The sequence below is a fragment of the Cyprinus carpio genome, chromosome A13, assembly GCF_018340385.1.
Source record: "Cyprinus carpio isolate SPL01 chromosome A13, ASM1834038v1, whole genome shotgun sequence".
NCBI lineage: Eukaryota > Metazoa > Chordata > Actinopteri > Cypriniformes > Cyprinidae > Cyprinus > Cyprinus carpio.
The window spans coordinates 28,257,868-28,272,867 of record NC_056584.1 but is presented as its reverse complement, the minus strand read 5'-3'; the positions used below and the strand labels follow the sequence as shown (position 1 = coordinate 28,272,867).

The 15,000-nt window shown below is 37.6% G+C and overlaps 1 protein-coding gene across 1 annotated transcript in view; it reads left to right on the top strand.

Annotated features, from left to right (window-relative positions):
• Positions 1 to 15,000, top strand: part of LOC109094342 (inositol polyphosphate-5-phosphatase A-like) — a 124,306-nt gene that overhangs the window by 71,808 nt on the left and 37,498 nt on the right. The window contains exon 10 of the mRNA XM_042769622.1: positions 9,961 to 10,043. Within this exon, the coding sequence (XP_042625556.1) occupies positions 9,961 to 10,043 (83 nt within the window). The remainder of the gene's footprint in view (positions 1 to 9,960; positions 10,044 to 15,000) is intronic.

Genomic DNA, 15,000 nt, shown 5'->3' with positions numbered 1-15,000 from the left:
ATGTCATGTTATGTTTTGTGTTATGTTACGTTATGTTATGTTTTGTTTCATTTTGTGTTGTGTTACATTACGTTTTATGTGTTTCATTTTGTGTTGTTACATTGTTACGTTTTATGTTGTTACATTATATGTTATGTTGTTTTGTTATGTTGTTACGTTACGTTTTAAGTTATGTTATTTTGTATTACATTGTTATGTTTTGTGCTGTTGTTTTGTTACATTTTATGTTTTAAATTGTTACGTTTTATGTTATGTTACATTGTTGTTTTTAATGTTAAGTTACGTTACGTTTTATGTTACGTTGTTTGTGTTATGTTGCGTTATGTTATGTTACACTGTTATGTTTTGTTATGTTACATTACGTTATGTTTTATGTTACATTACGGTATGTTGTTTTATGTGAAGTTACATTGTGTTTTGTTATGTTACGTTGTTTTGTGTTACGTTATGTTAAATTGTTATGTTTACTGCTATGTTTTATGTTACATTTTATGTTACGTTATGTTATGATGTGTTATGTAAGTTACATTGTTACATTATCTTTTATGTTATGTTACGTATTGTTATGTTTTGTGTAATGTTATGTTTTTTGTTATGTTATGTTGTTATGTTTCATTATCTTTTGTGTTATGTTATGAATTGTTCTGTAAAGCTGTTGTTTTATTCTGTTTTTGTTTTTGTTCTGTTTTATGTTATTTATTTATGTGATGATATATTTTAAGTTTTGTCATTTTATGTGTCATGTTATTTTTTATATTGTTTTAGGATTGGGGTTAGAGACGTCCGTGTTCTTCCACAGCGGAAAAACATGTTACGTTACGTTATATTATGTGTTATGTTGTTATATTATATTATGTTTGTTATGTTAATAATAATACATATTTAATAGAGTTTAGGTTAGTTTGTAGTCATTATAATTAACTTAGGGTTAGGGTCACAAAATTCAGCAACGTGTGCCCATTTAGACTGACATAAGTGTGTGTGTTTACATTATCCTGTGTGTGTTTATTCTCCTGAAGTAATTATTATTATTATTATTATTATTATTACAAAAATGCTTTTTTGTGTGTGTGATTACTTACCCATGACAGCGTTTGCCATGATGCTAGGTTATTGTGGGTGGTTGTCAGGGTGTTGCTATGTGGTTGCTATGTTTTGAGAGATTTTTATCCTGTTACTAGTGTGTTCTAGGTGGGTTCTTTAGTAAACATGATAAAGACAGTTCTTTGCATCTTGTATCTCTGTGTTGTTGTGTGTGTGTGTATGTGTGTGTGTGTGTGTGTGTGTGTGTGTGTGTGTGTGTGGAGTGAGTGTGTGCGCGCTGGCTTGTGTGTTTGTCCATATGCGCTTGTGTACATGCACACATGGCAGAATCTGTGGTGGATAGAGACCTCGCAGCCGTCTGTGTGTGTGTGTGTGTTAATTCATTCTTACACAATAAAGCTCCATTTCATACAGTGTTTGTGCATTTGGCCCGTCATAAATCAAAGGCGTCAGTGGCATTAAGTACACACTACATTAGTCAGGCTAATTAATTTTGGGACACATCCATCCATTAGTCAGTGGTCCTGTGTTTCATGGGACAGATAGAGAGACCCTGACGGCCGCTGTCAAACCAACCATGAAAATAAACACGCACAAGTGTATCTTCACACACAGGCAAACACATCTGCGTGTTTACACACATCTGATCTCCATCCAACAACGTCAGACGGGAACGGCACTCAGCGCAGCACACACTATACTCTCACTCGCCTGCTGCTGGAATGAAATGTAGCCAAATGATTGAATGAGAGTATAAACTGATCAATAAACTATACTATAGAGGAGAATATATCACAATCACTAAGATGGATGGATGGATGGATAGTGGGACAATCACTAAGATGGATGGATGGATGGATGGTGGTTTGGATTGTGTGTGTAGTTGGTTGGTGGATTGGAAGGTTGGATGATGGATGGATGGACTGATAGATGGATGGATGGACAAATGGATGGATGGATGGAAAGATAGGTGGATAAATGGATAGACTGATGGATGAATGGATGGATGGATAGATGGACGGATAGATAGATAGATAGATAGATAGATAGATAGATAGATAGATAGATGGACAAATGGACAGATGGATGAAAAGATAGGTGGACAATATGTGTGGTTGTTTGAAGGGTTTGAAGTTTGTTTGGTTGTTTAAAAAGTTTATAGGATGGGTGAAAGATAGGTGGATAAATGGATAGACTGATGGATGAATGGATGGATGGACAAATGGATGGATGGATAGAAAGATAGGTGGATGAATGGATGGATAGACGGATTAATGGAAAAATAGGTGGATGAATGGAACAATAGGTGGATGGATGGACGGATGGATGGATGGATAGACAAAAAGAGATGTACGGATGGTTGGACGGATGGACAGACTGATAGATAGATAGATAGATAGATAAATAGATAGACAGAGGGAAAGATAGGTGGATGGACGGATAGACTGATGGATGGACAGACAGATGGATGGGTGGAAAGATAGGTGGATGAATGGATGGATAGATGGATTAATGGAAAAATAGGTGGATGAATGGAACAATAGGTAGATGGATGGACGGATGGATGAATGGACGGATGGATGGATGGATGGAGGGATAGACAAAAAGAGATGTACGGATGGTTGGACGGATGGACGGATGGACAGACTGATGGATAGATAGATAGATAGATAGACAGACAGACAGAGGGAAAGATAGGTGGATGGACGGATAGACTGATGGATGGACAGACAAATGGATGGGGGGAAAGATAGGTGGATGGATGGAACAATAGGTGGATGGATGGATAGATGGATGGATGGATGGAAAGATAGATAGACTGACAGATGGATGGATGGATAGATGGAAGGATGGAGACATGGATGGATGGGTGATAGATAGTTATTCGTTGTTTCAGGCCTTTGTTTGCAATGTGTTTCGTGTGTGTTTTGTGTGCGCTTCTTGTTTTCTGTCTGTAGTTCATCAGGAAGAGTTGCGTAACGATGTGTTAATTTCTTCAGCACAATACGCCTCTTCGTTTAGTGTTTGGTCCAGATAAACCCACATGATCTCTGATGGCCTCGTCGGATGGACAGGCGCCTCTTTTCTCCATCTGTCCCTCCCGCGTGTTTTTAAAAACGATAACAAAGAGCATCACACATCGCGGGCGAGCGACATGCCTTTAATCAGAGCCTAATTAAAACAGAGAGAGTGAAGAACAGCCACAGACTGTTCCTCTCACAGCCTCATTAACAACAGGCCGTTTGAGCGCTCCGTGTGGCGTCCCTGGGGCTGATGTTGGCACAGCTGGAGCGGAGCGATGGGCGCGAGGGCTTCGCCTGGCACAGACATCACAGGACCGAGGCCCTTACAGCATCATGACTCCATTCAGAGCCTCAGGAACGTCCTTCTGCTCCACACTGCAGAGGCCCATTCTGTTCCACACTGCAGAGGGTTTATGTTTTTTTTGTTTTTTTTTTTTTATTTTTTTTTTTTTTATTTTTGTTAGATTTTTTTTGTTTTATTTTTATATTTATTTATTTATTTGATATTTATTTTACATTATTGTGTTTATTTTATTTTTGTTAGATTTTTTTTTACTTTTTAATCTTTTTTTATTTTTGTATTTTGTTTTACTTTTTATTTTATTTTTATTTTATTTAAATTGTTTTAAGATTTCTTATTATTTCATTTCATTTTATATTCCTTTTTTATTTTATTTAAGTTTTTATTTTATTTATCTTTTTTCTATTTATTTTAGTTCTATTTATTTTAAATTGTTTTCGTATATATCTATATATATTAGTATTGATAGATTTATATATATGTATAGATTTATATTAGTTTTTATACAATTATATTTTTTGTTATTTTATTTTTGTTCTGTTTTATTTTTTATTTAAGTTTAGTTTATTTTTAGTTTATTTTTATTTTATTTTGTTTTTTGTGTTTGGCTCTGTTATATATTTTAACTGTTCTGTCTTTCATTATTATATTTGCATGTTACACTGGGTTTGTTTGCAGATGTTTTATATCGTCGTGTCGTGTTGCTGAGATCAGGCCATTATTTCTCATTTCTCAAACATTGATCTTAATCGCAAGGCGACGTTGATCAGCTCTGATCCTGTGGGATGTTCTCTGTTGTCCGTTGCGGGTGTGTGTGTGTGTGTGTGTGTGTGTGTGTGTGTGTGTGTGTGTGTGTGTGTGTGTGTGTGTGTGTGACTCGTGTCAGTGCTGGCATTTGGGCTCCTCTCACTGACTGACATTAAACACGGCTGGCCCTCGTTCACGAGCCACTCGCCCGTCATGTTTAAGAGAGCCATTAAGTGGCACATTGAGGATTCATGGCCTCTCGTCTGTGATTTATCTGTGCTGTATTGAGGAAGAGGCTGGCTTTTCTTTAAGTGCAGGATGAAACCAGTGACTGCTTCCTGTTTGTTGAGGCTGGAGAGGAAGTAGACGCTCCAGCATCTGTTTGTCAGCTCCATCAGAAGCATCTGGGTCAAACTATTCTGTAATAGCCACAGAAATGCACTGGGTTTTAGTACTGGGCTATTTAAGCCTACTAGACGGACGTGCTGTGTTTATAAACTGTAATATAGAATCAAATGTTCATTCAGTTATGTAAACATTTTCACTTCAAAACAGAGATTAAGACACTTTACAGTCTTTATTATTAATATAGTCTTTACTGTATTTATAATATTTATATCCTTGTCTCTATACCTAATTAAAACTTAAATTATAACTAAATTAAAACAAATTCATTACTTTAAACGTTACCTGAAAGAAAATAAAACGTTCAAAATGTTCAGCAAACATAAATTTAGTTAAACAATGTACTAAAATAACTGATTAATATATTTATATATTAATATGTGTGTGTGTGTATTGTTAAATTTTTAAAATGAATAAAACTTTAACCAAATTATGATAAAAAATAACTAAATGTAAAATTAAAAAAAAAATAATAATAAATAAATAATTCAATTAAAAATGTAACTAAATTAATATTAATAACATGTATAGTTTTATCTCAGTGATGCAAAAATAATACTGTTTACTGCTTAAATATTATTTGTTTTCTTAATAATTCATGTAAATGCTTTAACAAGCATACAATCCTCAGACCTTCTAAAGTGCTGCCTTGTACAAAACAAATAAATACAATATATATATATATATATATATATATATATATATATATATATAATATACAATATATATATATATATATATATAGTAAGTAAACTAAGATTAAGAAAAATAAATGTATCTAAAATGAAAAATAATAAAAATTAAATAATATACAAATACAAAATAAATAGATAAAATAATATAAAATTACGAAATGAATAAATGAAATAAAATGCTTCATAGTGAGTGTGTGTTACTGTAAATGTTGCTTTATATAGCATCAGAATGAGGGTGGAGTTGAGCTGTGTGTGTGTGTGTGTGTGTGTGTGTGTGTGTGTTTGATGGTGTGGAAGAGCCCCTCTTCCCGGGGGGCTTTTGTTCCTGATTTCATGCTATCAGAGCGACAGCATGTTTCTCAGCTTCGGCCTGTCAGCCTCATAAAGGGCCTCCGCTGGGGTCACAGCTCGAGGGACGGCCGTGAAAAATCGCTCAAAACCGGGCGACAAAGCCCACCCAGAACACCAGAACGGGACGCAGCGTCTGTCTAAATCACCCGCGTGCACTGTAGTCTCGCTGTAGTCTGACCAAATCAACAGCATGGAATAAGAAATGACATTTTGCATCAAGAAAATGAAGCCTAGCTCAAACACCTTTAAGATTCGGTGAAGATGAAACACACACTTTATGCCCAAACTCTGTGTGTGTTTAATGCAGACACAATCTAGCTGTCATTACTGTAATGCAAAAACTTTACATTTTAAATTAAAGCAAAGTATAAAAATAAAAAAAATTATTCAAAATATCAATACAAACTATATTTGTATCTCAGTGATACTAAAAGAACACAGCTCAGATAATATCATGCAACAAGCATAAAACCTTCACATTTCTGCTTACTATCTTTAATTGTGCTTCATTTATAATATAATATAAAATCAAATATAAATTAGGATAGATTAATATTAGGTTAGATTAATTTAGATTTAATGTGATTAAGTTTTTTTTATGCCCAAACTCTGTACACTGTAATGCAAAGATAGATTAATCTAAAATAAAAATAAATAAGATTTAATGAGATTAAATACATTTTATGCCCAATAAAAAGTAAAATAAACAAAAAAAGAAGAAGAAAAAAAGAAAAAAGAAGATTAAATACATTTTATGCCCAAACTCCGTACACTGTAATGCAAAAAATTATAATCCTCTAAATCTAATTCTCATTACTCTAATGCAAAAAAAGTAAATAAATAAATGATGCAAAAAATAAAGGAACAACTTAAAACGTAATATAATGATAAAAAAGTCACAATCTGAATACAAGTAATTTATTTTGAAGTAAAAGTTTTTTATTTTATATATTTTTAATCAGCTTTTATTTTAAATTAAATGAAATCATTTTTAAATCATTTCTTTCTTTTGATTTTTTTTTGGGAGGTAAAATGTGACCAAGACGTTTCTTCATGAGATCCACTCAAATATCTCTCTCTCAGTCTCTATCTCTCTCTCTCTCTCTCCGGTTTGAAGGAGGCGGATCATTTGAATGGAACTGTTGAGTGTAATTGTAAGTTATATATTGTTAGTGTTTAGTGAGTGTGAAGTTTTGTTGTGTTCTGATTGTGTTCGGCTCTACTATAGCGGCTCCTTTCAAACTGTAACACACACACATTTGAATGAGGAGAGAGAGAGAGAGAGAGGAGAGAGAGAGAGAGACACACACACAGAGAGAGAGAGACAGGACACACACACCACATGAGGATAGCGACAGACCACCACACAACCACACAGAGACATACATACACACACACACACAACACACCACACACACACACACACACACACACACAGAGAGAGAGAGACACAGACACACACACACACAGATAGAGAGAGACACACACACACACAGAACAACACACAACAACACACAGAGAGAGAGAGAGGACACACACACACACACACACACAGAGATAGAGAGAGACACACACACACAGACATAGAGAAAAGAGAGACACACACACACACAGAGATAGAGAGAGAGACACACACACACACAGAGACACACACACACAGAGCGAGAGAGTGAGAGAGAGACACACACACACACACACACACACACACACACACACACACACACAGAGAGAGAGCGCTGTGAGACTCACTTCAGCTCAAGTGTTGTTCTGCTCGGCTCTCTAATGAGTGGGTTAATTCATTAAGAGTGCTTCAGATTGCTGTGCTGACTGGATTACATCTCTTCTCTCTCTCTTACATGAGAAATCATCAGTAAACCAGCTGTTCCTGTGTTTCCTTCAGCACCTGTTTGAAGCGAAGCGTCACTGTTTTATCAGTGTTTGTGGTTTGTGAGTGTCGGTCGAGGTCAGCGGCTCGTTAATTGTTGCTTGTTGAACTTCATTGATTGTCGGTAATGAACTCTGCTGAGACTCTCGTTAAAGGAGCGCTCTAATCTCTGCTTAATTGAGCCGAGGAGCGTTCGTTCAATCAAGAACTACGCCGTTTCGTTTATAGTCATCACTAGGCTTTGAGATGAATATTTTAAGATACTGGCCTTTCAGAGCTCCTACAAGACCAAAATATCAGAAATAAACCAGAAATTACTTATATATTTATTATTGAATCTGATTCAGAGTCATTGAATTGAAAGCTTTTAGTTTTACGACAGACAATTATTATTTGTGAAAACCATAAAAATAAAATAAAATAGAAATAAATACAATCAATAAGTGCTATCAATCAATTAAAAAAAAAAAGGTAACCATTGACTAGCCATTCAACAGTACAGTATAATTGAGAGCTGTCCATTTTAACATTTATTAGACATTAAAAAATAACAACTTCTAATTTATGTGAACTTAAAACAATCTTCAGGTTTTTTTTCTCCAATATTTTTTCTCGTGTGATGGTGAGATCTGCACTGATTGAGCTGTGGTTTGGGTGAACAGACATTAACCAGTTTGTTGACCATCTGTGCTGCCTGGTTTCACTGTGTGTGTGTGTGTGTTGTGTGTGTGTGTGTGTGTGTGTGTGTACAGGTGGATGAGTGTGTAAAACAATGAAGCCTTTAACTCACTTAAACCAGTGAACACACACCCATTACTAACACAACACACACTCACAATGAAGCATCTGCTCCCTCCGTCCTGTCAAGAAGCCTTTCATTTAGCTATTGTGTGTGTGTGTGTGTGTGTGTGTGTGTGTGTGTGTGTGTGGAAGGTGCGGGACCTCTATTCAGATTTTTATTCATCTTTGATTAGATTTATTTTCATGATTACTTTAAGTGTTCCAGTTTCGCTGTCTACATAGGCTGCTGTCCTCTAAGGAAGGTCTTCGTTACTTAGTTACTCTCCATTTCTATGTAAGTGTTTGAGATAGTTTGCTGACAATTTCTGAGTGAAAACTGCACTAGCAGTTTTTTTTTTTGCAGTGTGTAAAAATATTTTTAAATCGTAAAATTCATGTCAATTTATCGTTTTGAAGGAAGCACATAACAAATCCTATTTTTTATTATTATTATTATTTTTTTTTTTAAAGATATAATTTTTGGCCTTTTATGCCTGTATTTTTATAGGGCAGTTGGTGGGGTGGGGGGGCACAGCAAATCTCATTTTTCATGAATACTTTTGACTTTCTTTCTGGTAGAATGATATCTAATAATTCATAAAACAGTATAATCAAAATGAGATACATTCAGACTTGTTTCCAGTAATTGTGTGTTTAATACAAGTTTCTCTTATTGTGAAAGAACCAGTGTGTGTGTGTGTGTGTGTGTGTGTTATAGTGTATGTGAGTGTGTATCTGTGTGAGAGTGAGTGAGTGAGTGAGTGAGTGAGTGTGTGTGTTTGTGTGTGTGTGTGTGAGAGTGAGTGAGTTTGTGTGTGTGTGTGTGAGAGTGATTGAGTTTGTGTGTGTATCTGTGTGTGTGTGTGTATCTGGTGTGTGTGTATCTGTGTGTGTGTGTGTATCTGGGTGTGTGTGTGTATCTGTGTGGTGTGTGTATACTGGTGAGTGTGTGTGTGAGATGAGTTGTGTGTGTTTGTTTGTGTGAGTGTGTATCTGTGGTGACGTATATCTGTTGTGACGTGAATGTGTGTGTGTGTGGTGTGTGTGTGTGGTATCTGTATATGTTTTGAGTGTGTGAGTGAGTGTGTGGGTGTGTATCCTCTGTGTGAGGGTGTGTGTTTGTGTGTGTGATGATCCTGCTCTCTCTCTCTCTCTCTCTCTCTCTCTCTCTCTCTCTCTCTGTGCCCCAGTGCTGGAAGGTCATGGGGGTCAAATTGATTTTTATTTTTTATGTGTTTGTTGTTTTTGTTTCCTGTTCTATTCTCCTTGCGCTGCACTGACTCTCAAAGACTTCCAGAACGGCCAATTTGTCCTGCGGGGCTCTAGAGAATGGCCCATTCGAGCAGGGTTAAATACAGAGGGGCGAAACACTAACACAGCTCCTCTGCATCGCATCACACAATGGATTTGTGGCCCGATCCATTCAAATCTGCGGCGCCCCCGCGTGGGCAGTATCCGAAACAAAACGGGCGCACGGGCGGGGCTGTTGGTCCAACTGCGGCACCGCATATTGACGGGTATTAGCCCGGCGGTAATGGGTCTCTCTCTCGGTTACCTGCTGAGGACCGTGGCCCCCATGGCGCTGTGCCATTTTGTATTTAGAGAGAAGTTTCCCCAGCATGTTTGGGGAGAATGGCCAAAAAGAGGAACACAGATAAACTAGGCGGCTTTAATCCGGAATCGCGCTCTTTCAAACACCTCTTTATTCTGTCCTCGTAATCTTTTCAGTGCGAAGCCCCACGTAACACCCCCTACATTGAGTGCTACACTGCCCACGCCGGGGCTGATGGGAGAAGCTGGAACTCCGCGTTGTGAGAGTTGTCAGGGCAAACCCCTGGATATAACAACCGCTAGAGTATGCCAAATTTTATGTCTGAGCTTCCTAGGAGTGGGTTAAAGGGTTTACTTTTGAGCGAGCAGTAAATGTAAATATACAACAAATGGTGCTGGCTGACGTTTGTAATGCACTTACGTGTACAGTGCATATGAGCGTGTGTACTGGATTCCATTATATATATAAATATATATTAGAGGTCGACCGATGTTATCGGTTTTGCCGTAATCCAGGGGTCTGGCAAGCCGAGTAGTTGATTGCTGGAACCAAACGGGTTATCGGCAAGCGTAAATAATCCATGTGCCGATAAGTGTTTCCGAGCACCGGGTGGTTGCCATAATGATATAATGAATGTATCTTGAGAGCATCTTATATTACACACCACGAGACAGTTTGTCCTTTCTGGTGGCTCTAATAAGAGATCATTTTAGAGCTATGTAATAGATCGGCTCGTTTGCGTTTTTTGCTCTGCTCTTTTTTTTCTTCAAACTTAGGCTATTGCCTCATTGTTCAGTATTCAGATTAACTTTGTATCCGTTTGGTGAATAAATAACCTGTTTTAGTAAGACCACGGCCTGTCTTCGAGGCTGAAATGTTCGAGCCGTCTGGCGCGGCCGTTGCGCTGATGTGTACCGGTGCGTTCATCTTCCTAGCTCAGTCGCTGCTCTGGGTTTATTGACGATAAAATCATTGAACGTCGGCAGAGGAATAGAATGCAGTTAAAGTGTGCTGTCTTATACTATGTGTTCGTGGTATAGAAGATTGTAGGTGTGTTTATCAGATTCTCCGATGGATGTTGGACACAAACGGACGGGTAATGCTTGTGGTTCATCCATGTCATAGAAAGACGACTGGATGAGTCCACCACAGTTTTGAGCCACAGCGGGTAATGTCACGGACTTGTTACTGTTATCTAGATTATCGCCGCGAGCAAAAGTGATTTAAAGTATGAAATCCTGCATGTTTACTGCGTGTCCGTCTGTTGAGATGGATGGGCACAGAATGTCACCGTTTCATTTATTTTAAACTTATACTGAGAGAAGACACGCGTGTGACGCTGCCGATGGATGATTTGCAGCGTCTGCTCTGTACCTCACTAAATGAAGAGGTAAACACATGAACATCTGCAAGAAACATGGTTTTCAATTCAATTAGGACTTGACGTTTTGCTATTACGTAACCACTTTAGGTCTTGCTTACGTGGATTAAGAAAGGAAACCTGTGGAGATAAATGAAAATGGTGAAAACAAACAGACTCCAGGAACCACTATTAAACATGGGACAGATCATCAGCCTTTGAACAAGAAAGGAATAAATGGAATTTTAGGCAAGGGCCAAATACCTAATAACTGATTTTGCATAGGGCCCTATTAGAGGTAGGCTGGGTTTGAGTTTACACCATTTACTATTAATATTTGATTATTATTAGCTACTACTAGTATGGTTCAGTACCTGTTGTTTTTTTTTTTTTTTAAATAAAGCAATGTTTGTGTTGTTGTTCCCAAGTAGTCCAGTGTTTAAAAGAAAAGTAGTCGGTTAATTAACGGTATCGCGCCGTGTGACCCTATCGGGGTCGTAGTGTCCTAACCTACTGTAGCTATCGGTATCCTCACAACTCGCAGCTAATCCCGGGTCGACGAGTCTATATATATATCTATCTTATATGATTATCTATATATCCCACGTTAATTCTAAAACAATGCATAGGTGTAGTGTAATTACACAGACAATTAGCCGCTATAATGCCACATATATACAGAATTCGCGCACTACAATGCCACCTCCATCCATACTATACACTCATACCTGTGCTGATGTGTTTCCACTAATACGCCGTAAACCTTTTGTATACTCTCGTAATATATATAAATCTAAAAATGTTAAGAAGTTATAAGGTTACTCAGACGTTGCAACTTAGAGAGAATTATGATTATATATATAAGTAGTGCTGATCAGACGCGCGATTAAAATATCCAGAGCAATAATATCCACGCTAGGCCCACGGTTAATGAATAGCACATCCAAATCATCAAGTCGACTTTTGTTCTCTACGTAATCCGGTCGTGTTCACATGTTATAATGTATCATATTTTGTATGATAGTGATATATGTGTCCGCACTACACGAAGCCCTCCCAGTCATACTCTTATATTTTACACCGGTTCTGTTTTACATGTATATACCATTCTATATTTTATATTATATCTAACGTAAATTTAGCAAAACTATTCTGGATCATGCTATCTGTAGTTCGTTCCTCAGGAAGTATATAGGGGGCATGTGTGTGTATTCTTCTTGATTTATACGATAATAAATATAACACCAATGTGGCACACTCAGTATATTATGTCAAACCAAATGACTTTTATTGTTGGATGTGCGATGTGATTTGTCATACCTTAAATGATTTAAACAAATATAATTTTACCATGTGGGTATAGGTAGCATAACCTATAGAATTTATGCTGTACGAGTAATCGATGATAAGTGTGCTATACAATCTTGTACTATAATGACCCTAGAAATGATGACATAATGCTATATATAGCATATCCTAGTGTGCTTGTGCTAAATGTTGATGGAACCTGATGCATGAAATGTCGTGTTTCAGTGTTAGGGAAAGCGGGCTAGGAGTGGTAGCTGGCTGGTCAACTATTAGGAAAATAACAGGTGCTTTACATCTGGTAACTGATTTGTATCTCGGCTCTCTGTTGTTTAGTGGGCGCGTCCAGTGCCTCAGACTGATACTCCGGAAATTTGATTGTTCATCGTTGATTTGAGAAGAGGGGTCGTGATGAGTGCGGCAATCCAGATGGAGTGTTATGAGCACGAGTTCGTGTGTGAAGTGGCCCTTGCCGAAGTCCCATGACCCGCAGGCGACGTCTCAACGGTCACGGAGGCCCAGCAGCGCATTGTTGTCAGCTCCGGATGAGTTGTGCGTGGAGATTGCCACCTGGTGTGGTAATATGGGATCAAGGGGCTTTGCGTTTCAAATTAAGTGGACGGGGGTTGTAATGCGACACTGCAGCCATGAGCACACGGATGGTGCCTCAGAGGAATGAGGTGGCATCGAGATGTGTATTGGATATTAATCACCTTGCGTCATCGTGTTTGATCCGTTACTGTTACTGATGCGCTGACTAGATTTTCGTGGGCCCATTCCGTTTGTTGAAGCTACTTCCGTAGTTTGTGACTCACAGTAGAAACCTGGTTCATCTTCACGCTGCTTTGTTAATACATGTAAAGCTATTCAAATGTATTCCAGTTAGGGGACTTTGTGACTCACGGTTTTACCATGTTTTTGTGGACAGTTTGAGTACTAGTGTAAATACCTGATCTAGATAATCAGGACCAGGATATACAAGTTATTACATGCCCTAGAGCATTAGCATGTTTTTAAACCAATATTTTTGGTATATATATTAATGATATATACGCATACTAAGACGTATTCATGATATATATAATATATATGATATATATAATATATAACTAGATAATTTATGTTTTTCATTTTCTATTTTCAATTTTGATATGCTATCAGGCTGTTGTGTTATATATATATAATAGATTTGGCTTTTATATTTATGTATTTGCTTGATAGCTCTTTTTATTTACCTGTATGTAGTAGTATGATATGTATATATATATATATATATATAGATATATAGTATATAACGTTATGTATAATAATATATTATGAATAAATAATTAATACATACCAAAGGAAATAAAAACAATAATCTATCCTAGACACACTTAAATAATATTTATATATTTTTATTTAATTATGATATATATTATAATAATAATTATTATATATATTAAGCTTAATAATTTATACACACATAGGGGGGAAAATAATATATTGAATAAATAGATAAACTATATAATGTGGTGTGTGTGTATTATATATATTTTGATTGAATCCATGAATTATAATAGTACACAGCAGGATAAGATGAACTCTCCAGTTAATAACTCTATTTAAATCGGCGTTTCTCAGCTTACGGGTTGTCTTTAATTGTGTTCACATCGACGGTTGTGTATTTTAGATGGTTCCTGTAGGCCATCTGACTATCGGGTTTGATACTTTAAGAGGCTGATATACATGGTTAGTTTGTATTGAATCCATTGATTTCATCGTCTGCTCATTGTAGAATATTCAAGTATTCGTGTGTGGGTTGTGTCCTGATTGTGTTGTGTGTCCTGATTTATTGTTTTATAGTCATTTAAACTGAATATGGGATTGCTGTTGAATTCAGATTGTTTCTCTTCCCCTCACCCCCCCCCACCTGCCCCACCCGCGCGCACCCACCCCCCCACGCGCTCGTGATCGGATCACCACACTCCTCACCCCCCGGGCACTCGCCCCCCCAGCATCACAAGAGTTTCTTGGATGCATTTGGTATATGAGCAGATTTTTCTTCTCAGTAAATGCGGAGTCTGCTTGAGCTGGTGTGATGTTTATGGGTAGGAGGAGGACCCAGCAACATACCTTCTGTTCGATCGCACGATCTCAAGAATAGGAGCAGTGTTTCAGCTGCAGATAGACGCTGAGGCACGGGGGCTCTGAAGTTGAGTTCTGCTTTACGGTCTCAGAATCTCAGCTGCTGGAGCGGCGCACTCGAGTTTCGCTGGAGAACCATGCGAATCGTTAAGAAGTGCTTGAGAAACGAGAAGCAAATATATGTTCGATTTGTGACTCACAGCACGAGAGTATTTTTGCAAAGGAGCTATGTCCATGTACAGAAAATCATCTAATGAGAGCAAAGCGCATTCGTTGCCCACGATGCTTCCCAGTGACTGAAAGATGGACGCCCGCAGCGATTTGTTGGCTCTTTAGAGGAGGGCACTTGGCTTAAGGCTGAAGCCTGTTTGTGTTGGGATGCCGGCGACGCCTGCCATCTCGGGAACTGCGCCGAGCGCCGGCT